This window comes from Pseudopipra pipra, chromosome 5, assembly GCF_036250125.1.
Source record: "Pseudopipra pipra isolate bDixPip1 chromosome 5, bDixPip1.hap1, whole genome shotgun sequence".
NCBI classification, from domain to species: Eukaryota; Metazoa; Chordata; class Aves; order Passeriformes; family Pipridae; genus Pseudopipra; species Pseudopipra pipra.
The window spans coordinates 13,841,909-13,865,777 of record NC_087553.1 but is presented as its reverse complement, the minus strand read 5'-3'; the positions used below and the strand labels follow the sequence as shown (position 1 = coordinate 13,865,777).

General features: G+C 49.3%; 2 protein-coding genes across 5 annotated transcripts in view; one reads left to right on the top strand and one right to left on the bottom strand.

The window, feature by feature from the left end:
* CACNA2D4 (calcium voltage-gated channel auxiliary subunit alpha2delta 4) overlaps positions 1–23,869 on the bottom strand; it is a 128,405-nt gene that overhangs the window by 29,310 nt on the left and 75,226 nt on the right. The window lies entirely within an intron of this gene.
* LRTM2 (leucine rich repeats and transmembrane domains 2) lies at positions 898–23,834 on the top strand. 4 transcript variants are annotated; one of them, XM_064654563.1, is made up of 5 exons: positions 898–1,479; positions 11,964–12,103; positions 13,578–13,739; positions 17,483–18,073; positions 19,570–23,834. In XM_064654563.1, exons 3-5 carry the CDS (start codon positions 13,673–13,675, stop codon positions 20,022–20,024), a joined length of 1,113 nt encoding a protein of 370 aa, XP_064510633.1. In that variant the 5' UTR covers positions 898–1,479; positions 11,964–12,103; positions 13,578–13,672; the 3' UTR covers positions 20,025–23,834. The 4 variants fall into 4 exon arrangements, with proteins under 4 accessions (XP_064510633.1, XP_064510632.1, XP_064510634.1 ...); XM_064654564.1 differs by lacking the exon at positions 898–1,479 and adding an exon at positions 12,944–13,080 and having other exon boundaries at positions 10,339–12,103; XM_064654562.1 differs by lacking the exon at positions 11,964–12,103.

Below are 23,869 nucleotides of genomic sequence, written 5' to 3'. Positions count from 1 at the left end.
GCCAGCAGCTTGAAATTTTACTTTAAGTCCTCTAAAAATTTTACTTAAAAAATAACTTCCAGACAAATGAAAATGAACAAAAGGCCCAAACCAGCCTGTTTATGACACTGGACCTGATAGAAGAGGCAGTTCAAGTAGATCAGCAAAAGAGTCATTCCTGCAAATGTGAGCAACCGAGGTCCTCAGCAAGCTGGAGGGAGGCAAGAGAGGGGTCTGATTTTGCAGAAGCCCATGGGAGAGCACAGAGAGAATCCTGAGAGAGGCAGTGGGCTGGATTCAGCTGTTTACTGCACCCCTGTACCAGCAGGCTACGTCAGGGAGGGCAGGGAATGCCTCTGTTACTGCATGGGTGTACCCACACCCGACACTTGCGCTGGACATACGGCTGAGCACAGTCTCCCTGCTGCACACAAAATTCAGGGGAATGAATGGATGCAAACACACCTCTCTTTCACCCATTCCCCTTGTCCCAACTATCTCCTACCAGCACTCCTCAAGTTTTCCCTGAATCCCCAAGAAAACAGACACAGGGCTGTGCTGCACCCAAGCAGCTTCTGGGGACACCCGCTGTGGCCGGACAGGATGTGGCCAGCCCACCGTGGGCACCTCTCAGTTGGACACGCTGCCATCCCCCCATCATCTCTGGAGCACTGGTGGAAAGGGGGTGCCCTTCTCCCAGGCCCCCTGGTTTCTGCCCTGCTGTCTCCCCTTCACTGCCACCGCTCGCCTCACTCCTGTACAAAAGCCAGGGCTCGTCCCTTCTCATCCTCATGCCTTTCTCTCCGGGTTTATTGTCATCAGACACAGCAGGCAGGGGGAGAGGTGGAGAGAGAGGGGGAGGTATTCAGCTTGGTGCCTTCTCTTGTAACCTGTGCCTGACCAATCTGCCTCCCGAGGGGCTGTGGGGAGCTCCTCCCGCCCTGGCATCTCCTCACCCCTCCTCGAGCCCCTTAGCTCCTGGCACCCGGAGAGGGATGGCAGCAAGGGTGGGAGGAGGGGGAGACAGGGACTGACAGCAACTGCCCTTTCTCCAGGATGGGTTGAGAGAAACGAAAACCTCCCGAGCTCCTTCCTCTGGGTGTTTTGGAGCAGATCCTGCCTGCCTGGCGGGGTGACTCCTCTGCACTGTCTGTGCGCGTTCCTGTGCGTGTGCTGCTGCCATCGCAGATGTACCCCCAGCTGTCACTTCACCGCGCACAGTCTCTCCCTCTCCCGCCTCTCTCTCTCTCTTTCTCTCTCCCCCTATTTATTATTTACGGAGGATTACAGTCCCTTTCCCACGCTGTCACCTCGCCGTGCGGCTCCTCTGCCCTCCACGCGGGGTGAGCGGCTGGGTAGGGGGGGCTCCTGCCAGCGAGGGTCCACCGAGAGCCCAGCTGGCAACAGAGGGACTTTTCTGCTGGATTTGTTTTGGGATTGTACCGGCTTCACTGGAAGAGCTGCTATTCTCACAGGAGGGTCCATTCCAGCCTGAGAGAGGTAAGTAAAGACATCTCTCTTTTGCGTTTTTCCCCCCATCCCCAGCTAAGCGAGATCAGTGGAGCTGCCCCCCAGGAACCGGCTTCCCCGGGGAGGAGAGTGTCAGCAGGGGCAGCACTGTCTGCCAGACAGCACAGTGCACAAGTCTCGGCTGTGCCAGACTGATGGGCAGCGATCTTCCCGACAAAGCAGAACGGCAAACCTGCTGCAGAGGTGCCTGGTACTGGTTCCAGTCCAGTTTCAGTGCCGGCAGCTGGGAGCAACTTCTCCCAGCTGCGAATGGCACCAGCACCTTTTCTTGCACCACGGGCAGCTCAGGTGCAGTTTTGAGGCTTAAGGGCTTGGTGCTGTGGTCACCAGGTGCCAGGCAGCTCCCACGGAGCCCTGGCTTTTGTCCCCTCCTCGGGGCTGTGAAAGGGGTCAGCATGAGAGGTGCCACTTGCCTGGCCCGTGATGACTTTGCTGGCTATCATTTTGGACTCAGCTGTCTGAGTAAGAACAACCTAAAATGGAGAAGTGAGGACCAAAATTGCACAGGTTCAGCACTCAGTACACAGCTTTAGGATGAGGGGAGGGTGCATGTATCTGTGTGTGGGTGTGTGTGCTCACGGACATGACCACAGGACATGAAGTGAAGGGTGCCAAATCACAAGTAGAGCCAAAAATAAGTCCCAAGTTGCTTTCAGCATCTCTGCAGGCTCAACCCGCAATTTTTGAACTTTCGGGCAGAAGGCACAGCACTGAATGGGGTGGGTGAAACACAGCACAGAGAAGCCTCACAGGCTTTTCCAGCCCTGACTGGCAGAAGAGGGCAAGAATGAGGTCTCAAATGAGCTGATGTGAAGCCCCCTATGGATAGGAGTATATATATAAGCATTAGGTGTCTGTATGGTGTGTGTGTGTGCATACATATGCATGCACAGACACGTGCACACACACACATCCCACACAGGGCATTCTGCCCCCTCCTTCTCCCTCTGCCTGACCAGTTTATTGCTGTCCCTGCATCTCATGCTAATTAAGAGAGACGTGTAGAACTGCAGCTCTCCAGATTTGGGGAGAGAGGATTTTTTAAGCTGTTGCTCCAACCAGGTCATGACTGAGCTGGGCCCCAGGCCCACCACATGGACTGTCAGGTAGCCTGAATGTGCCACATGTAGCACACCCCTGATGGGAATGGCAGCGAGCAGGGTACAGCACTGCTCTGCTGCTGGTGCCTGACCTGCCACTCAAGGATGGAGAGAGAAATTAAGATCTCGTTTGGGAAAGGACTGGAGCAGCTGCTGTTGCACAGTTTAAAGAAGGAAACCCTTAAAAGACAAGGGAACCCTCAAAGGCACACAGGCACTTGTCCTAAAGCAGGGGACATTTCTAGAAGTGAGGGAGCCTTTCCAGAATTGCAGACCATTTTTATTCTGAGCTTTGTCGCTCAGGTCTGTTTGGGGGTGGGAGGGGGTGGATCTTCCTCTAACTGCTGTGGGCAAACAACATTTGCAAGGGAATTATTCCACATGAGCGAAAGGCTTGCGGGAGTTGTCTCCCTGTCAGACATCAGTGCTGCCTCTGTTAGTGCATCTTGCCCACTTGGAGGAATTATGGTAAATCCTGAGCAAAGGGGCTGTTCGCAAAGAGAAAGGGGGAGAAGCCTTCTTATATAATTTTTATACCAGATCATAGCTTTACCCTTGCCTCCAGCAAAGTGAATGCCACATGCTAGCAAGGTGCACTCTCAGCTTGGATATCTTCATGAGTTACTCCAGTTTCCTGCCCTTCCTCTGGCCTTTTTTTAAGCCTGGTACAGAAAGGATTTTCTAGGCTGTTCAGCACCACAGAAGCCTGATGAAAGCAGACCTGTGTCTCAGTAAAGCTGGAATGCCCAGCAGTAGCACAGGGCCATGAGAATATCTGTAGAGGAGCATTCAAGGAGCAGCAGAGGCTGCAATAGGATGGGGACAGGCTCAAGCCTGTGGAAGGGCATTTCTGGGCAGTTCTTTGGTGACTCTTCAGCACTTGCCTGTTGCTGATCCAAAAGACAGACCAGGCAGTCTCCTGCACTTGCCATGTTTGGTTACAAGCAGCTGCTCACACCGCTTGACATCTGTCCCAGTCCTGGGTGGCTCAAGCCATAAATCAAATGGCCATACTGGGATGCTCCTGCCAGCTGGGGAATGTTTCAGCAAGCTACACCATGACACACACTCCAGTTCTCAGTGGAAAAGGAGCTGGAGTGGGAGTTCTGGGATGTTCCTTCTGCAGCGTGGAAACAAGGAAATACCTTGTAACACATGCCTTTTTCCTGCTGTGGCTTTACGAAAATGCCGGCTCACAAAAAAGCTTTGTGTGACTGAGGGTATGAAAATAGCAAGAAGATGTGCATTTTTTCTATAAACCAGTTAAATTCCAGACTCAAGAGATGTAAGGAAAAGTTGTTTTGCCTTTGAGGGGTGAGATTATGTGAAATATATTATTCACATTGCAAAAAAAAAAGCAGTTGAAAGTTGGAAAATGTTGGTATTGGGGGCAACGTACCATCTGCACTGGGTTGCAGTCCTGACTGGTGGGATGACATGCTGTATTTTCATGAGCTGATCATTCAGGGTACTGGCTACATGGTGTGCAAGGAGTGAAGCAGGGGGCTGTTATTTTCTTTGGTACTGCAAAGTGTGCGCCCGTTTTATTTGCTTACTGCCTGCCATCCAAGCCCTGGAGGCAATACATCATTATTCATCGTCTTGTGGTGTTCTGAAGATGTTAGCTGCTACAGTTGCCTTGTAGCTGATGATAGAGAATTTATGCTCCTCACAAGGCAAGAGAGAGTGGTTATTTTCCTTGCTTTTGAAGGGAAAGGAGACTTCCGCTTTAGCCACACAGGGAAGGAGCAGCAGGTGCAGGGCTGGAGCTTGGGCCCTCTTGGCTCTCGGTGCCATCAAGTCCTTGAGACCAGTTTGCTGGCTAAGCTGCCAGCATTTTGAAAAACAGCTGTGAGTGTTCAGCAGTTCTGCAAAATGGCCCCTAGGGTCTTGTGTTGGGCACCCGCAAAATTAGGAATGTACAGACTGTGGCCTCCTGCCAAAACTGTGGTTTAATATTCAATTCCGACCACATAAAAATAGCCTTATTTATTACAGCATCCTTATTGTTAGCTTGAGTATCATGTGTCCTTTGCACTGAGTATGGGATGGGGTACTGTGAAAAAAAAAGAATTAGTACTTGGTTGGGTAAGCAAAGGCAGCGCTGTGATGCAGACATGCAAGTGGCTGAATGAAGATTGGGCAGGTATTATCTCACATTTAAGTGCTTGGCTTTGCAAGCCAAATAGCATATTTGATCACAGGGCAATTTTTTTTTTTAAGTAAAATGTCACTTTCTTGATTCTTTTTCTTTATGAATGGGAAAACAAGAGACTTTCTGTTATTTATGCACTGCAATGCCCCACACCTATCATAGGAAGGACTGAGTCTTAAATTTACGGCAGGACCATACAAGTCAGAACCTCCCCACCAACTGCAAGCAAAGGCTTTGAAGACAGGCCCTGCTACCATGATCCTCCTCACTTCAAGGAGGCCAGGAAGACTCCTTCCCCATGAACCATGCTCTCACACAAGGAATAAAAAAGTAGGACCACATCCTGAATCTGGAGAAGAGCTGTTAGAGGCAACTTGACTTGGCACTCATCACTTGGGCTCTCTTTCCACTCCTGGTGAGGCTCTCTATTGCCAGTGCTGCCCAACACAGGGCATGGTGCTGCTGTGATTTTGCTGTGAGGCACCTGTGTTGGGGCAGGGGCCCTGCTCTTTCCACACAACTTGCATCTAGTGATTTTGATGGGATGTGATCTTTGCCATAACTCTATCTCTTCTGTGGCTGCAAACCCTCCAGAAAACTAAAGTCACATCAAATTTGAAGACCTTCCTCAGATTCACCAAGCCCTGCAGCATGAGGCTGTGATCTGTGTGCTAACCCAGATGCATCCAAAGATCCTGGCTGAAACTCTGGATTGTAAGAGCTGTCACCACATCTTGTTGAGATATGGGCAGTGTTCCCAGCTTGTAAAGAGCATAATTGTGTCCCAGAGATCTGCAGGCACCCCTGGAGCTGCAGGCAGCAGCTCAGATCCCACACAGTTTGTGTGGACTTTGCAGGGTTGCCCCTCTTGAGTGCTCTGGGAAGGTGATGGGGCAGCAGAAGAGCTCCAGGCTCTCTCTAACAACCTCATGCCACAGTGGCAACCAAGTGAGGCAGATCTACACAACCCACCGAGGCAGAAAGAGGACTCCTTCAGAGTGCAGCACAAATGCTCCGTGTGTGAGCAGTGGGAGTCGGCCTTTCCTGGGCAGGTTTGCCAGGAGCCGTGTGCGTGCTGGGTCACCGATCCCCTCGCTGATAAGAGCTGAGAGGAATTTTACTGCTGGCATCTTGCGCTCTGGCCCAGCAATGTGCGCGCATGGATGGACGATCCCTGCCCCTGTGAACACACCCAGGGCACAGGCTTGTGAGACGGTGGGGAAGTTCTTCCCTTGTTGGACCATGTTTTCTACCTCCTCTCTCTCTTCCTGCCCCAACTGCTGGAGTGGCAGTACACTGCCCTTGCAGCTGGTGGTCTCATTCTGGGAGCCTGGCAGCCGGGGAAGCACAGCCAAGGTGGTGAGTGATGGAGAGGGGGAGGGACTCCCTCACTGAGCAGCCTGGGTGGCAGCAGTTCACCACACTGGCATCTCCACAAGAAGGATGAGTAACAGGAGTCAAGCACTAGGAAGGCCAGTGAGCTGGAAGTTCTGGTGTATTTCAGAATACAGGGTATAGAAAAAGGCAAAGACAGTTTTTGGGCTAATGCAGACATGAACGATGGCAAACATGCAGGTGTGGGGCATTTTGGGTGCAAGAGATCACCTAGGCTTGCAGAATCTCACCTCATTTTAGGAATGAGAAGCCACAAGGAGAAAAGCTTATGGCTGAAGTGCCTTGGCCCCCATAAGATATAACAGGGGTGTTGATTTGGAAGCCCCTGGATTTGGCAGTCTGGCCATATTGTTCAGGCTAGACTTCTGGCCTAGCACTCCAGGGACAGAACTGTGAACTGAGAGCTTGTATTGATTAAAAACCTTATATTTTCCTATCTTGCTGCTAAACTGATGCACCTCCATCTACTACTCTGTGCATGTAAACGTATCTTTTATCTAGACAGACTGGCTCTTAAAGTTCTGCTGCATCCTTTGACTCTAGTAAGATACACTGGGTCATGCCAAAAGTCCCAAATCCTCAGAGAATCCTTAATAAATGTGGGCCTATATCTACCTTTCTTCTTGAACACCACCCAAATACAAATAAGAAAGAGAATACTTTGGGATTCAAGGCACCATTCAACTAAGAAGTGCAGAAAATACCTGTGTGTGCAGTGGTAAGGGGATTGAGGACCAAAGAACCAGGATTCTCCCATTAAGCTGTCTTCTCTGCTTGGAACCTTTCCCTGGATTGTACCACCCACCCACACCCCCAGGGTAGGCTTGCCAGGAAGGGGGGAGCAGCATTTCAAATGCCAGTGAGCTGGAGGATGCTTGTGGGGTGTAAAGGAGGAACTGGGAGCAGAAGGGTGCCTTCCTCAGACCTGCCAGGTCAGGAGCAGCTGCAGTCCTTCTGCCAAGGGACTGAGCGAAAGGATTAAGGGCCTGAGCTACCACTGTCCATGGGATTAACCCCTGCAGGAAATTAAAGTTGCAGAGAAGGCTCTTCACAGCTGAGAGAAAGAGAAAAACTGGGATCTGGATTAGAACTGGCAGGGCTGGTGACAAGCCACCACCCACAGCCAACTGTTCCCGGCTGGATCAGAAAATGTTATCTCAACCTTCATGTAGAACCCCCCTCCACATCTCGGTTACCAGTTTTTGCCAACAGTGTGAGAAGAGCAAAAACATCACTCTGTGGAAAGAAAAAGAGGAGGAAACTGGGTAGTCAACTCACGTGTCCCTCCTCTGAGCCCCTCTCCCACTCCCTCACCCGCTTGCCTCCTCAGCTGCCTCCGTTTTGCAGGGAGGAAACATGCACGTGGTCTGTCGCATTCAATAATACTTGGAGAAGATGCTGGCACACACAGGGCTGGATTTCTTCCTGTCAACTGCCCCCTCAGCTCCCCTCCTGCTGCTGCTCTGGGCCTCCTCCATATGCCGCACTCACACTGTGCTGGGACTTTCCTGTCACTCCTGTGTTGGGTATCCTGGTCTCCGCACCTGCTTCCACAGCTTCCCAAGGAATTCCACATCTCCACAGCAGTCTGGGGCTTTCCCAGCAGTGCTGCCCTCTCTGGCTCCCCTTCAGATGCTCTGTACTTTCTCAGAGGGTTTGCTGAGGCCTTATGTCCTTGGTATTTTCAGCCCCTCCAGCATCTCCCAGTCTAATTATTGTGCATTGTTCAGGGAGGCTTTGGATGGAAATAGTGTGTACTGGTTAAAGTACAGAATGAGGAATCAAGAAAACTGGCTTCTCTCCTGCTTTTGCCATAGGCCTGTCAGGAAACTCTGGGAAAATCTGGCCAAAACTCTTTTATTCTGTGTAATTTTGGCAAGCCCTACAAGTACTCTCTGCAGGACAGGAGAGTATTTACAAGCCCAAGTGCAAGTACTGCTCTCGACAGCTTTGAAAATCCTGAGCAGGAAACTAATGTGGGCTCATGGTGAAGTATCAAAAGCAAGACAGCTGAAATTTCACCCAGCCAAACTCAACAGTCATTTTTACTGTATCATAGTTTGCCCCTCCATAATATGGGGATAAAGTTGATCTTTCTTGGAGGGCCTTGGGGAGGAAATATTTTTTACCATCAACACATTTGCATTTCAGAGGTGCCTAAACATTGCCAATTCAAAAACCAGAAGCTTTTTGACCTCTTCACATCACAGAGAAAAGGGTGTGGTTTTTATTCACACCAAGTCAGGAACGTGGCAGAGTCCCTTACAATACCAAGTGGTTTTTGCATGCTTTCTACTTCCTTTACAGTTTTCTGTATGAGGTGCTTTGCTTAGCTGTGACTGATCACTGCAAGTCAGAGGGCACCATTTCTTCTGCAGCTGGGTTTTTCATATGAATTTAAAATGTGCTTTCCATTGATTGTGACAGCACAACACTAATGAATCCTGAACACATGTGTTAATAAATCAGCAAGTGCTGCAAATGAAGCCCTCAGCTATTTAGCTTAGAAGCTCACTGGGCCAGTGACACACACTGTATGTTTCTACAGTGCTGCTGAGCTTTGCTACCACCTCTGTGTGCTTTTGCAGTCCAAATAGATGACAAATGAAGAGCTGCCACTGCGACAATGTGACCTCTTGTGATCGATAATTTGCATGACTAACTTGGGTCTCTTGGGGGACCAAGAACGGGCATCATCTCCATGCCATCTGAACCCATTTGGGGTGTATTAATCAGCTGACATCTCTTCCTGCTGCCTGTGACTCTTGCCCCCCAAGGGCTGATAAAGGAACAGGCGTAGAATAACATGCTTTGGTCACTGGGTGCTGGGGTACCACTGTCCCCCTCCATTATGGGGTGACACTAATAAAACATGAATCCTAAAAGCAACAAGGAAAGGGGAAGGGAAGAAGATAATCTCCTTAAAGCGTCCTCCATGCCCTCCCTTACCCTGCTGTTTTTCTGATAAAGGCTAAAGCAATTCAGCATCAGGAAGGGGAAAGGGACTTTGCTATCAAGGAGAGTGTGGGGGAGGGATGAACGTCTGTGTATACTTTCTGATAATTTATTGCTGGCATCTGTTGCAGCCTCTGCTACCTACCCTTCTGAAATATAGGTCACCCACATGCCCTGCCAATGCTCATAAGCCAGGCTGTTAACGGAGTCTGATCCCTGAGCCATGATCCAAGGGTTAGTGCAAAGGACTAGGAGAGATAATCAGAGACAGAAGTTGCTGGGCTCTGTTTTTCACAGTGTCTCATCCTAGTGACACAGTCACCTGTCTCTCTAGCCTCAACGTTGCTATCTGGAAAATGGAATACCTTTACATCCACCTGCCAAGAGCAGAGGCACTACCGGCTATTATCTCAGACTTACTTCTGAGGGTCATTAAATACAAAGTAACACCACCTACAACTATGGTAAGAGCCATTCATAGAGCAAATGGAAAGCTTCGGATAGAAGGTGCCACAGAATTGGGAAGTGTTACTAAAACAGTATGTGGATGCAGTTATCTGAAACCCTCCCCACTCTCATAGCATGATCCTTGGGACCCTACCCACAAAAGCTAAGGCTTTGGAGTGATACTGCAAACATTACTGGTGTCTGGGTAGAGAGAAGCAAAGCACAAGGCAGGGGTAGTGTCTGCTGTAGCTTTTATGCCCTGGCAAGCGCTGCAAAATCATTACAATCTCCTCTGAGCCCCCCCCCACTCCCTGGCCCCAGCAGGAAAGTTCCCTGTACAATCTAATTAGGGGAATCCTCATTAGAGAGTCCTCTAGAGTCTGACAGCAGGCCAAATGTCCAAGTGGCACTTCAACTCAGTGTATTTTTGGCCACTGGAGCCCATGGGCCAGAAATGGATGATTTCATTTTGTTGCTTTGAGCTGAAACTAAAAAAGTTGTCTTTTACTGTCCTATATGAACAAGTAAGAAGAAAAGGGCATCACCAGAGCCACAGGCTACCCTGTTAATTTCTCCAGAGTCTGGAAAAGACATGCTACTCCAAGTACATGGAAGAAAGCTCTGGATACTGTGTCCCACGGATCACAGGGCATTCAGCTGACATGTTGCTCTAGGGAGAAGGAACCATCTAGTAAGCCCAGGAGAAAGACTAATGCCTGGTTTGTGGAGCCCTTGGGTGACTTGGGTGACTTCAGAGCATTCAGAGCTCCAGCAAGGCGGGTTCGGAACGGCACGGTGCCTCTTGTCTTGAGTTGGGGGCACACAAGGGGCACTCCTAGGTCTGGCAGAGTGTTCACTGCTGGAAAAAAACCCTGGCTCTCAGGCTGAAAGCAGCCAGACAGACCTGGTGCTGCCGTGGAGAGGCTTGAGGTGTGGGCAAGTGCTAGCTGTCCCAGGACTGGGTGTTCCCAGTGCTGCACTGGCAGTGAGTGCAGTTGGCCTGGTGCTCCGCAGAGCAGAAGGCATCTCTTGGGCCACAATAAAACAGCTAATAAAGTCAGAACTCAAGTCAGAGAAAGCATTTAAAAAAGAAACCCTCAAAAATCCTCTCTGCTTCCTTGCTCTCTCCTGACTGTGGAATATTAATCACTAAGGGTATAATGTGCTTATGGGCAGTCAATGCGTGGGAGAAACTGTTTTTTTCCGGATTCTTGGAATTAAAATTTCTCCATAAACCTTCTACTCCGAGGTACAAATGCAGAAGCTCACTGTGCTTTGCCCTTCAGCAGCCAAGAACCTCTACCTATTCCAAATCTACTGTTCTGCCACCTGAGCACATGGTATGCTTGGGGAAGCAGGCGGTTTTGTGGAAGACATGGAGGTTGATAAATATGGGTTACAGAAGAGTCCCCAGCACATGTGCAAGCCCAAGTCTGTGCACATATTTGTAAATGTAAGCTAGATTGGTGACTAGAATATGTGCATTTGTACATGAAGGCAGTCACTTTGAAGTCTTGGAAACACGTGTACGAGTGCACACAGGGTGGCTGCTATCTATGGGGTGGGAGTGTTGCGTGTATGTGACATGCTTTTAAAATAATCTTGGGTTTATCAAGGCCCCTCCATCTTTGTGCATGTTGCAGTGCAGGAGACAGCATTAAAGCCTGAACAGGTGTTAATCACTATGCACTGTAATAAATTCTAAACATAGGGAAAGGGCTTATTTATACACGGCTGCTCCTCCCACCCTGCACTCTCTGCTTGAGCCTTGGTGCTGCCTTAGAGAAAGAGGCGCCCGTGAGGTACCAGAAACCAGTGCAAGAGCTGGACTTGCCCTGGCAGAGTAGAAGGATCTAGGGGTAGAAATCTTGACCCTGTCACCATCCCCATGCCTGGGTGTGCCAGTCCTGCCCTCAGCCCCCCACTGTCACCTGGGGATGGTGCAGGTGAACTGCACAGAGCAGCGAGCAGGGCAGGAGAGACACCAGCCTATGGCCTGAGAGGGGGTCTGGGCTGAGGGGAGATCACAGAGGGAAACTGAGTCACAAAGCACCCAAGGAAGCTGATTTTGGGCTTTTTTGTTTTGGTTTAGGTTTGTTGTTTTTTTTTTCAAAAAAGCTTAGCCCCCCAATTGGAACTGAGCCAGCTGATACAGACGGGGTGTTACAAAACAGAGCCAAAAAGCAAAAGCACAAGGAACAGAGCTATCTATAACCCTGACAAAAGTTAGATGGAGTGAAGGTGGGGAAGAGGGAAAGACAGAGCGTGGCAGGCGGCTGCCCCTGATGCTGAGAGCAAGGACGTGATCATTTGGCAACAGGATTTGGAGCTGATCGACTCGCGCTATCCAGCAGGCAGATAAGGCTCTGTGGCTGTCAGCTTAACTCTGCCGTTTATTCCAGTGCTGTAGGGAGTTAAATAGAGCACACGGAAAGCCTGCTGCTGGGGAATGAAAGTCAAGGAGGGAAAGGGAAGGAAGAGGCTGTAATTGGGCAGTGTCCGGGGAATCAGGTGGAAGTGGCTGCAGGCAGAACCTCTCCAGGTAAGTGCTTGTGGCTTTTCATCCTCCTTTTCAATACGGACAGGCGAGGAAAGGAGACTTCAGGGTGGCATTTAGGATGGAGACATTTATATAGGGGAAGCTGAAAGTCTCCTCAGTCAGGTCGAGCAGAAGCACCAAATGGGGACAGCTATTTGTTGCGGCTTCTCCTTCAGTGGGGGCTGCAGGGAAAGGGCTCCAGCTCAGTTTGGGGAGTGGGGGGGTTGCAGCGGGTGAAGGTCGAACCAGTTTCGGTACCGTGAGAGGTATTAATCTATTTGGTGCATTGACATTTAGGTAAGTGATCTAAATAGCCTTGCTAATGTACTAGTCCAGGCACTGAACCTGCTCATCATTCTCATCAAGATGCTAATTTAAATATTTTTTCTGGTGGTTTACATTCCCATATAAAATAAATCAGTCATGGGAGCCTGGGGGAGGGTAGGGGAGCCTGGCACGTGTGTGGGGAGAGTGTCCTGGTGGGAGTGCATTGCCCAGCTAAAATAACGGCTGTGGATGTTGTCAGAGCCCCTCAGAGGGGATGGAGCAGGGTTTATATCTGTACTCTGGTTGAAATGCGTCCATCTAACTGCTGCTGCGACTGTGGATGGCACGTCAGAGAGTACGCAGGGGGACAGAAGGGTTCGTGGTGTTTTCCTTTTTCCTGCCTCCTTGTATCCAGAAGGGAAGCAGGAGGGAAGTTGAAACCTGTTGTCAGTCACTTATTGTCAGGGGATAGTTTATGGTCTTTGGGTTTCTAATTAGACTGAGGATTTTTCCTTCTTCTAATTAAGATGCAATTCCCCTCTTTTCAACACTCCCACTCCGTCTCCCCCGCCCCAGGTCCTTCCTTCTCCTTCTCCTCGGAGGCTCGCTTGCTCTTCAGCTCCTGCAGTTGCTGCAGTGGGAAATCCCCAAGCTGAAGCTGTGCTGTTCTAGCCACCACATCCATTTTACCTTAAAACAGACAGGAAGTGCTGGTAGGGAATACGGGGAGGGGGTGGGGTGGGGGGGGAGGTGGGAGGGAGAAAAGCAGCTTGGCAGCCGCTGGTGCCCAGATCTCCGTGAGCCTGAGCCGTGCGTCAGGGAGAGGATGCACAGGTGGTACCAGCCAGCGTGGAGGCGACAGGAATGAACTGGAGTCTGCTGCCCTGGCAGGGTCACCTTAGCAATTCTTCAGGTTAACCTTGAGCATGAGGCTGATGTAGCCACCACGGCAGGCTATTCAAGCACAAACTCTCTGGCACTTAGGTGAATCAGGCCTTAGTTCTGCACTGTGAGGTTCAAAATGAATTAACATTGAGCCTTCAACATGCTGTGCCTCCTGAAACATCCTCCATTTCTCCTTCGAAACAGAGATGATGCCTCAAAGGCATCACACTAGCTGGGGAGGTGAAAGGACAACACTGAGCCCAGCCCCACGCTCTCCACCCAGGGAACTGAATCTCATCCGCTCTGCTCTGCTTTCTCACTCCAGGACCTGGCAGGCAGGCTACAAGGTCATTCCTTCTCCTTTTGGGGCTGTGTGCCAGGCTGGCTGTTGGATGTGAAGACACGCTGGAGAAGACAAGGATGCTGCCTACAAGTGCTGGCCACCGGTGGAGGAGCAGGTTCCTCATGAGGTGGCAAGAGGCTTGTCGTAAGTAATGCCTACTCAGGTACTCAGTACGATATTCCTGTTTGTCAAGGGAGTGGGAATAAAATGGGTCACATCAGGGTTAAGAATAGGGGAGAGGGACAGCTAAGAATGGAGATGTTTGAACTAATTCCTGATTCCTTTAGAGGCCAGGCTAGCTGGGAGGGAGAGTGAGATTCTAAAGCTGAATATGGGCTTAAAGTGGGACAGCGAGTGATGATTGCTTCTGAATTCCAGTGGGCCTGGCAGGTGAGAAACAGCATGACAGATACCATCACACAAAGATCCACCCCGAGCATTTCTCAAATCAGTATCCTATAAGCTGCAGACTCCTCTCTATGGTAGGGGTTTATACATAGGCTGCTGAACAAGGCTCCCAGCTCTTCACAGCAGAACTCAAAACAGATTTTAGAAGGGAATGCAGGACGTGAAGGCAGAATTCTCCTACTAGGTACTGCCACATGTAGTGAAAATCAAGGAGAAAATAAAGAAGATCTCTTTCAAATTAAATTGTAAGCATTCAACCTGTGCATATTCCCAGTGGACTGGGACTGCTACAGTACCTGAGTGCAGGGCAGAGACAGCTAGGGTGATGTGGCCTTCTGGGAATGTACCTGGATCTCAGAGAAGCATCTGGGGACCACAGCAAAGGAAAGGGAACACTTGGAGTGTGTCCATCACTACTGCATGCCCAGGCAACAAGTAGGTCTGTGGTTTCCCTTGTTCCAGTCCTCCTGATCAAATTTGGGGCTGTAAGAATCTGGAGGAATTATTTCCTTCTCCAGAAAACAGGCATCTTTGTAATCCATCCTCACAGACCAGACTGCTATATAAATTATTTATAATAAATGCTATTGAGTCTTGACTTAATCTGATATACCTGCATCAGCTTTCTGCCACCTACTAGAGTCACCAAACACCTCACAAGGTAACTTCATATGCCCCTAACACGAAAACACATATTACTCATCCTTCCGTAGGGCTGGAAGACATCTCCAAGTTCTGTCTATGGCTTCCCTGCCTCTCTTTCCCATGGAGCTGCATCCTAACCAGTGCAATGAATTCCCTGGTCTCAGCTCACATCCCAGTGTGATGCACTTCTTGTAAGGAGACGAAAACGAAATCAGGCTTTCTCTTCTCTCTGCGATCTTAGTAAAATATTTCCAAAAGCATACAGCAATGTATGGGTAACAACAAGACATTTTTGGCATATCCTATACATGGCTGCAGAAACTTGGCATAAATCCATTTCCTGAACATAACCACAGCCAGCTGCCTGAGACTTTGTTCCTACCAGCCGCTGCCAGCACACATACTGGTGGAACCCCACAGCCACCCAGTCGGCGCCGGAGGCGGGCAGGCATTTTGAGAGATAAGCCCTGTGAGCAGAATGCCACCTGTATAGCATTACACACGGTCTGCTCTTGCCTTTCTTGGTGTACAAAGCAGCTAAGTGTTATCTCATCATCACAGCTGTCAATCTATTATTAATACTGTGCTTTTGTTAAGCATCCAGGAAAAAGACGGGGTCACTTGAGTGACTCATGGCTCTCTCCCTTCCCCATTCTAGCTCCCATTCTTTTAATTCTCTTCCTACAACAAGGCTGTGACGTATTCTGAACAGAATTAAATATCAGCCAGCCAGTCAGTACCTGTACTGCAAGTCCAGAGGGTACAATCTGCTTTCATGGCAATCTCTGCTGTGGACCCCAACATTTGCATGCCAAGAACGCACAGAGGTGCTCAGGGTAAAGATCTGTCTTGTATTTCACCATAAGGATCCATGATTATTGTTAAAAGGTCACACATACTGGCATGGCCTGGGCTGATGTACACCTGAGCTCTCAACTGTAGGATAGCAAAAAATTCTTGAAGGGTTGAGAAAGATGGATAAAATAAGAGAGAGCTGGGACACTCTCTGAATGCTTATCCCTTGGTCCTTAATAAAGTCGTATAGCTTAGGATCCAAAATGGGTACTTCTCCTTAGGCTACCAGTCCACAAATCTGTCAGTTCTCACAAGGATCTCTGGGAACAGAAAAACACCCTATGCAGGATGACAGGGTTTGAGCATGAAGGCACCTTGCTGACAGAAGCCAAGTCGATATAAAAAATGGGCTATGGGTCAGACTGAGCTCTAGAGAGTGGCACAGGGGAAGAGAGGAAGAGCATGGCTGACTTCAGAACTGTTCCAAGGAGAGCTACTCCAGAGCTTGTGTCTCCATTGGCTCCCTCTCTTGTGGCAGTCCTTTCACAATTCCTTTAGGGTTAAGAAACAAAATACCCGCGTGTTGGTTCTTTGAAAAAAAGCAGGACAAAAGAAACTGATTTTCAGTTTAGGGAAGAATGGTTAGACAATAAATGCATCCACCTTAGCCACCATTCACCCCTAAAAAGACCCCTAAAACCGACCCCTAAGTGACTGCCTTCTCTGGAGAAAAGTGAGAAACGGAGAGGACAGAGCATGACATACAGACGAACCTGCTTCAGTTTTAGTTAAATGCTTAAACTTGTCACCTTAAAAACTGCAAGGGAGCTGAATTTGCTTCCCACATTGAAAAATTGTGGAATTCATTGTGCGAGCTCAACTCCATGAAAGGAATTAAGATGAAGGATGCAAATGTTTTACATAGTCTGCTAAAACATAACTCCCACTCCTCTAATGACAGGAGGCACAAAGCTCGCTTTCCTGTTGCTATTGCTTCTTTATCACAGAAATTAGAGTTTTAGAAGCCACTGGCACCCAGGGAGGGTTGGTAACAAGTGTCCCAACTCCACTAAGAGGATCTGGACCCATGTCTGGAATGGTGATCCAGAGCAGCCTCTAAAAAAATGCAGATTTGTGGACTGTCTGATCTTAAGTTTGAGACACTGAAGGAGAAAGGGTGCACATGGTAACCCTTTTCCTAACACCCCTTTCTTCAGTTACCAACCTGCAATGTTTTTCCTCATTCCATTGCTCTGGGCAATTTTAGTCAGAGGAGGTACTTCTGGGGCTATTGTTATAGGATCATGAAACTGTTTTGAGAGCAGTGGCAAGTTCCAGGTGTCCAGTCCAGGGACTTCTTACTTTTTCCCAGTTTTCTTGGTCATCCCTTTGTAATGTAATCTAATTCATTAAAAGTGGACACAAGGTCCACACGACACACTATGAATATGGTAAAGCAAGCAATACCCTGATGTAGAGGCTAACTTAGAACCTGAGTCTGATCAATCATAAATCTTAGAATTCAAACTGCAGGAGTGCAAATGAGATGTAGGTTGTTTTGTTTTCCTTTTTCTTAAAAGCTCTTCATTAACATGTCTATTCCTGAAGAAAATAGAGCTTCTTAAATATAAACTGGTCCCTCCTCCCTCTACCCTGACTGTTTAGAAAGAGTTGTCCTTTATCAGAGGTGACACCTCCCACTGCTCTCTGCTCCATTCTCCTCTGACAGGTACCAGTGCTCCAGTATCTGTCAGCAGTCCTCTGGGATGCACTGTTCTAACTTCTTTGTGAAGCTGCAAGGATATTTACTTGCTCATAAAAATGAAAGGCTAAGAGGAAAGTCACGGTATGAGGGTGCAGGCCAGCAGCAAAGGGATGTAGTTGTGAGGAAACTCATTACACTGCAGGGCATTGCAGCAAAGGGTCCTGCTGTGAGTGTTGTACTGTGGTCGTAGCTGTGCTCAAGGTGGTAATGAGTGAGGGTGGGAAAGCACTGCTCTAATACATGCACTCTTTCTTTCCTGCTTTTCACCCACCAGTGCTTGGCTGTTGGCTGTCGCTATGTGCTGCTGAGTCCTTCTTTGCTTGTCCTTCCTCCTGCAAGTGTAACAGTGGCAACCTGGAAGTGGACTGTAGTGGCCTGGGCCTCTCTTCCATTCCCTCAGACATCCCCACAAACACCAGGACCTTCCTCTTTCTCAACAACAAACTCAGCATCCTGCCAGGGGCAGTGTTTTCCAACCTCTCCGCTCTCCAGAGGCTGGATCTATCCAACAACTTCTTGGACCAGCTCCCTCAGAACATCTTCAGTGACCTGGGGAACCTCACAGAGCTCCAGCTGAGGAACAACAGCATTAGGGCCTTGGACAAGGACCTGTTACAACACACGGCCCTGCTGCGTCAGCTGGACCTCTCCATCAACGGCCTGGCCCAGATCCCCTCGGGAATCTTTGACGACCTGCCTGCTCTCCGCTCCCTCTCTCTCAGGTCCAACCGCCTGCAGAGCCTGGACAGGGTGACCTTCGAGCCGCTAACCAGCCTGCAGCTGCTCCAAGTTGGGGATAACCCCTGGGAATGTGACTGCAACCTCCGAGACTTCAAACACTGGATGGAGTGGTTCTCCTACCGAGGTAGGTGCTCGCGCTGCGGGAGTGAAAGCGTGGAAGTGCTGGTCTTCCACGGAAGGGCAGACAAAGGCAGGGGAGAAACACGAGCAGATACACCTGTCAGGACAGGCTGACCCGAATGACAGGTCTTAGCCAAAGAGTATGAGGACCATACCACAGTTTAGTGCCACTGCACATTTGTATAACAACACTGCCAGGCCAGGGAGTCCTCTGCAGCCCCAGATCTCCTATTTCCTTGTTTTGTTTCTAATCTGAAAAATTACTCCCCTCCCCCCCCTTTTTTTTAAGCTTGGGAGAAGAAAGAACTTACCCCAAGTAACATCAAAATTTTAGGATTATGAGTTCACCTCACCCTTTCTGCCTAAAGAGAAGAAATGCTTTTCACACTTGAAAAGAGCCATCCCATTCTCTTTCTTAAGTCAGATTTGGCTATAAAGCATCAGGTTTTCTGCCAACAAAAGAACCATAGGCAAAGGTGCAACTTAGGAGAAACACTCCAACTAATATTGGTAAACCTAAACTGAAAGCTCAAATTTACAAGCCAGGCCCCAAGTCAGACTGGCTATAAAGTCATCATTTTAAAGCAAGCAGTTTTTGACAAGTTTGTATTTCCACCTTTTCCTTGAAACAGAGAAGGCTGAAAGGCACATATCACTTATGGGGAATGCTGATGGGATGACATATTTTTAGGAGCTGCAACTCAAAGAAAGATGGCACATTTTACAGGAATGACGATTGAAGGCCTGACCTTCTGTTGCTGAATCCAACGAGTAGGAAAGGGTCTCAAATCACGCGGATAGCAACAGTCAGCTGTCACATCCCTGCTGATCACAGCCATGCTGCAAGAAGATTATCTCTGCCTATGGCTACACTGCAGTCTGAAATATGCATCTGTGTGAGCAGAATCAAACAAGCATACAAGTGCCACTGTCCTCTTTTTTTCATTTTTGGTTTGTTTTCTTTCTTGACTCCCATATCACACGATATGTTGATGGAAAGCACACAGAGGTAACTTTGTTTTTTAAGTCCCCTTCCAAAGAAATTGCCCAAGTTCGCTCAGGCATTTGTTTCATCATCTGTCATTATTTTCACAGAGATGGATTTGTTGTTAGAAGATGGGACCATGCATCTGTTGTTATTTTGAGAAGACACAGCCTGGTCCTATCTTTTTGCTTTTATTTCTCCTTTTATAAAACGGTTCTACTGACACTTACATAAATCACTAAACAATATGGGGCTGACTTAATAAATGGTTTCAGAGGGCTTTCATGTCTTGGCCTGAAAGATGTCTGTGCAGATATCATGCACCATGAGCTCTAGTGTGGAATCCAGCCAGGCAGAATCATATCAGCCAGCTGACATGGCTGAAACTTCTGCAGGGAAAATACTTAGCAGACGTGAAAGGGGGCCCATGAACTCACCCCACCTCAGGATCTATCTCTGCTGTCACTGTCACAAGATGAAGCTGTGATTCACTCCTGTTATCTCTATTGGAACAGGTGGCAAAATTGACCAGCTGGCATGTACCCTGCCCAAGGAGCTGAAAGGGAAGGATATGCGAATGGTACCCATGGAGATGTTTAACTACTGCTCCCAGCTGGATGACGAGAACAGCTCTACCGTGCTGGACAATACTGGCCCACCCTGCACTAAAGGCAGCCCAACTCCTTCCAAATCTAAATCAGGCCCAGAAACAGAAGTGGAGCCCAGTGTGGGATGCCCTCAGAAACAGCGATACAGGCCCGTGAGCGTGCGCCGGGCCATTGGCACTGTGATCATTGCAGGGGTGGTTTGCGGCATCGTTTGCATCATGATGGTGGTGGCAGCTGCTTACGGCTGCATCTACGCCTCCCTCATGGCCAAGTACCACCGGGAGCTGAAGAAGAGGCAGCCGCTCATGGGTGACACAGAAGGTGAACATGAAGAACAAAAACAAATCTCCTCTGTGGCGTGAAACTCTTCTAGGAAGGAAGGGACAGCGATGAAAAAAAGGTACCTGAGAGCAGTCAAGCATGGGGCCCTCCCAAAATACATCTTCCCAGACAGAGAGACAGACTGTGCTATTGCTCCACTCACCCAAGTAGTGCAACATGCTTCTGGGGGGTCAGGGCACCTGGCTCAATTTCTTTTCCTCTGCCCCAGGCCCATTTTGTGCCCTTTCACCCTTGGGGCCTCCCAGACAAAATAAAGTAGAGTCAGACCTCGAGTGCTTGCTGTGCCTCATGCCCTTGCACAGAGCTTCCCTCACATGCCTGCTGCAAAGGCAGCTGGCACATTCTGGGAACCTGTGTTGCTCTCTCAGCTTCGGTCCTGAGTCATCCTGTATCCTGTCAAGAGTTCTCTGCAAACTGAGAGCAGCTCTGTGAAAGCCTGTGTGGGAAGCAGGACACCAGAAGTGTCCATGCCTCACTGTTAGGGTCTGCAAGTCAGTGCTCCTTACATCAGAAGGGAGGGAAGGTCCCCAGGGTAGGACAACAGTCAGTGGGAGAGTTCCTTTCTCATTTTTAAAGGTGGAAAGATAACCTGTGTCACTTTAACACACTGCCAGGAGCACAGTGTCCTTCTTTTTGCTCCTGGCCAAGTCCAAATCTGTGAGCTGACACACGTCATCTCCTATAGGTGCACAGACACGGAGTCACCCTCCTGTACACACACACACTGACTCATTCTGATCCCAACACGCACACACAGCCAGCCACAGTTCCAGATATCCAGGCACCCCACCTGCACATGCAGAGCCACACATGCCCATGCTGATCTGCCCTCTGTGTGTTGAATACATTCAGCCACTTTACCTTACCCTGATCACAGCACTGCATATCGCCTTCTGCTTCAGACAAAATACATGCACACTGCCACTGAGGAGCTAACAGAGACATCTCAGCCCTAGTGCAGAGCCAGTGGAAACTGGCAGGAGACGGCAGAGAGAGGCAAAGTTATTGAGATTACAGTATGAGTCTGTGAAAAAAATAAGGTGTATTCTTCTTATCTGTTTTATGTTTTCTCTGATAAATGGAGAGGGTAAGGATACAAAGCCTCCATTTAGAAATGTTTGGCTGGCAGAGTAGAACTGGGTCATCAGGAAAGACTAGAGGAGGAGGTGGTTTACCAGCCTCAGTAGCGTAAGCCACGCTGAGTAGTGTGAGCCTGGGGAAAGGTGTCAGGGGAAGAAGTCACACAACTGGCATGGCTGGCAGAGGGGCCAGCATGGCGTGTGGAGCAGGGTGACGCAGCTGAGGTGACTGAAAAGCGTGGGCGCAATTCTGAGGGGTCTTGAGCTGAAGGCTGAAACCTGGATCACAGCGTGGCAGGTGTGGGAGAGCCCAGGAAGGGTCTGGCATGGAAGGCAGCACAGCCCACATACGCTCCCTTAACCATCACTGGTGTGTTTGACGCCATCCACAGCTGCACACGAGCGTGCCCACACACGCAACTGCGCACACTGCCACTGTCACGTAGGGTGACTTCCCCCAGTCAGACTTTAAAGCCCTCAGACTGCAGTGCCTCCTATTAGTCTTTGCTCATTCTGACCTGACAGGGGAAAAAAAAAAAAAAAGTGAGAGAGGGGAAAAAAAAATGAAAGGAACTCGACATAAGGACTCATTTTGTATCACTGGAAGTGGGATAAAATGCTGTCTCCAGGGGAGAGCGCACATTGCCATGGTAACCTGCTCTAACCCGTCACAGTGGGTATTCCTGGGCGAGGAAGATGACACTGGAGGTCGTGCATCCACAGTGCCTGTGGATGGTGTGATCCCTGCCATCAGGAAACAAGCTGGCAGCCAGCCCAGCTTTGCAGGGTGTTTCGCTGGCAACCTGTGTTCAGAGCCCAGCATGCACTGCAGGTGGACCCTGCCAGGGCACATCACCTCTTCCACCTGCTCCATCTGAATCCCGATGCCTTCGGACATCTCGCAGCCCTCCTGCTCGCTGTGACCGGATCCCTGCGGAAGCAATGCACGCTGGCTCCTCACCCCCTTCTGGCTCCAGACAGGTGGTTGTACTGACCCACGGGCACACAACATCTTTAATCAAAGCCTGGAGTGGTAAAATCCCTCCTGCTCTACCCAGGGTCACCAGAGGCAAGGAGACAGGATGCTCTGAACTGTTTAAGCATGACTTTCCTTCGACACGGGGATGCATGGGACGGGGGAGGATGTTCTTCAGGAAGCAGAAGACAAGGCTGCCATGGAGGAACAACTGGGAGAAGCAGTCCACCCACAAGTGTGCACACAGATTCTACCCCTGCTCCCAGCACACTGCTTGTGAGGAACTGGAAGAGGAGGAGGGGGGCTGGCAAGACGTGAGGAGGAAGGACTCTCACCCATACACTGTATAGCCACTGCAACCATCCCATCTGCTCCAAGTGTAGCCCGTTCTGAAGGGCAGAACTGGTGCACTGCAGACTCCATATGCGTGTCACTGCTGCTCCACATTCCCAGCAAGCCAGGACTAGACTCTGCCTGCTGGATCCAAACCTCTCTCCAGCCTCCCTCTCAGGGGAACTTCTCCCTTTACCATACTGGACTCCACAATCATACTTGAAATGGGACTTGAGTCAGAGTGGTATATTTATAGATCTATATTTTACTTGCATCAAAAAATGGTGAAATATTGCACAAAACAAATGGGATCTATATATGTGTGTGTGTGTATGTATGTGTGTGAGTGAGCAAGAGAGTGAGAGACTGTTTTAAAGGGAATAGACCAGAGGTAAAATGAATGGGAGAAAGGCAGGGCACACTGCAGGGGTTGAGGGGATGAAATCCTCCTTTCCCCGCACCTTCCCTGTGACTTCCTCCAGCCCTGACCAATTTTTCTTTGTTGCTAATAATATTTTCTATATCTTGTGTTGTGGGGCTGATGATGACCTTGCCCATCCTTTCCTTTTTTGTTTTAATTTATACAGCAGAAAGTCTGGATTTATCTCAACCCTAGAAAAGGGACTGCTATGTTTAGAAACCCACCCAGGAAAGGAGAGAACTGAGTGCTGCTGAGAAATATGAAGGCTGGCTGCTATGGGGAGTCCCACTGGAAAGCAAATACTCTGCTGGGAAGGATGAGGACCTCTCACACGCAGAGCAGAGTAACTCGGTTCACTGGGAAATACCCTCTTCATGCCACTGTTTGCAAACAGGCTCTTCCTCCTTTCCCTAGCACACCTAGAAAACAGGCTGCCCTGGGGTGACTGAGCTGCTGCACTGTCCACAGGCACACCAGGGAACACGGTAGCTAGCACAGTCCGAAACAAAGCTCTCCTGTGGGATGCCGGATACAGAATGACACCCAGTGCTCCTTGTGTGCTCAGCCAATGGGTTCCTTTGGTGTGTGGAGACAGGGGCTCCTGTTATCCCTGCAGGCATGGCTAGGCACGGGGGAAACCCCCCTGAATGCAGCCTTTGGTGCAGGCAGGTGCACCACAGCTCCACGCAGGCGCCTGCACTCAGGAAATGGTATTCTGGGGCAGGCAGGTCCAACGCATGCCAGGGCGATCTAGGGGCTGGTAGGGCCACCAGAAACACCCCTTCTGCTCTCCCCCACTCCCCTTCCCCACACACCCACCAGTGGCACAGGCACATTTCTTGCAGGGAAGAGATGGCACTTGTAATTCCTTTTTCTTTTTTGTTACCGTTTGAGGGAGAGCGACAAGATTTTCTAAAATGATTGAATGGAGGTTTCTTTGGCATGAGACAGAAAATTTTTAAAGGTATATTATATTTCTGGCTTGTTGTTACAGAATAATAATAAAGAATGTATTTTCCTATGCTCCTTCTTGTTTAAATGAGATCTCTGATGATA

Coding starts and splice junctions, on each gene's coding strand:
- LRTM2 (XM_064654562.1), top strand. CDS start 13,673: ATGCTGCCTACAAGTGCTGGCCACCGGTGGAGGAGCAGGTTCCTCATG. Junction 13,740..17,482: donor GAGGTGGCAAGAGGCTTGTC/GTAAGTAATGCC, acceptor TTCACCCACCAG/TGCTTGGCTGTTGGCTGTCG. Junction 18,074..19,569: donor GGAGTGGTTCTCCTACCGAG/GTAGGTGCTCGC, acceptor CTATTGGAACAG/GTGGCAAAATTGACCAGCTG.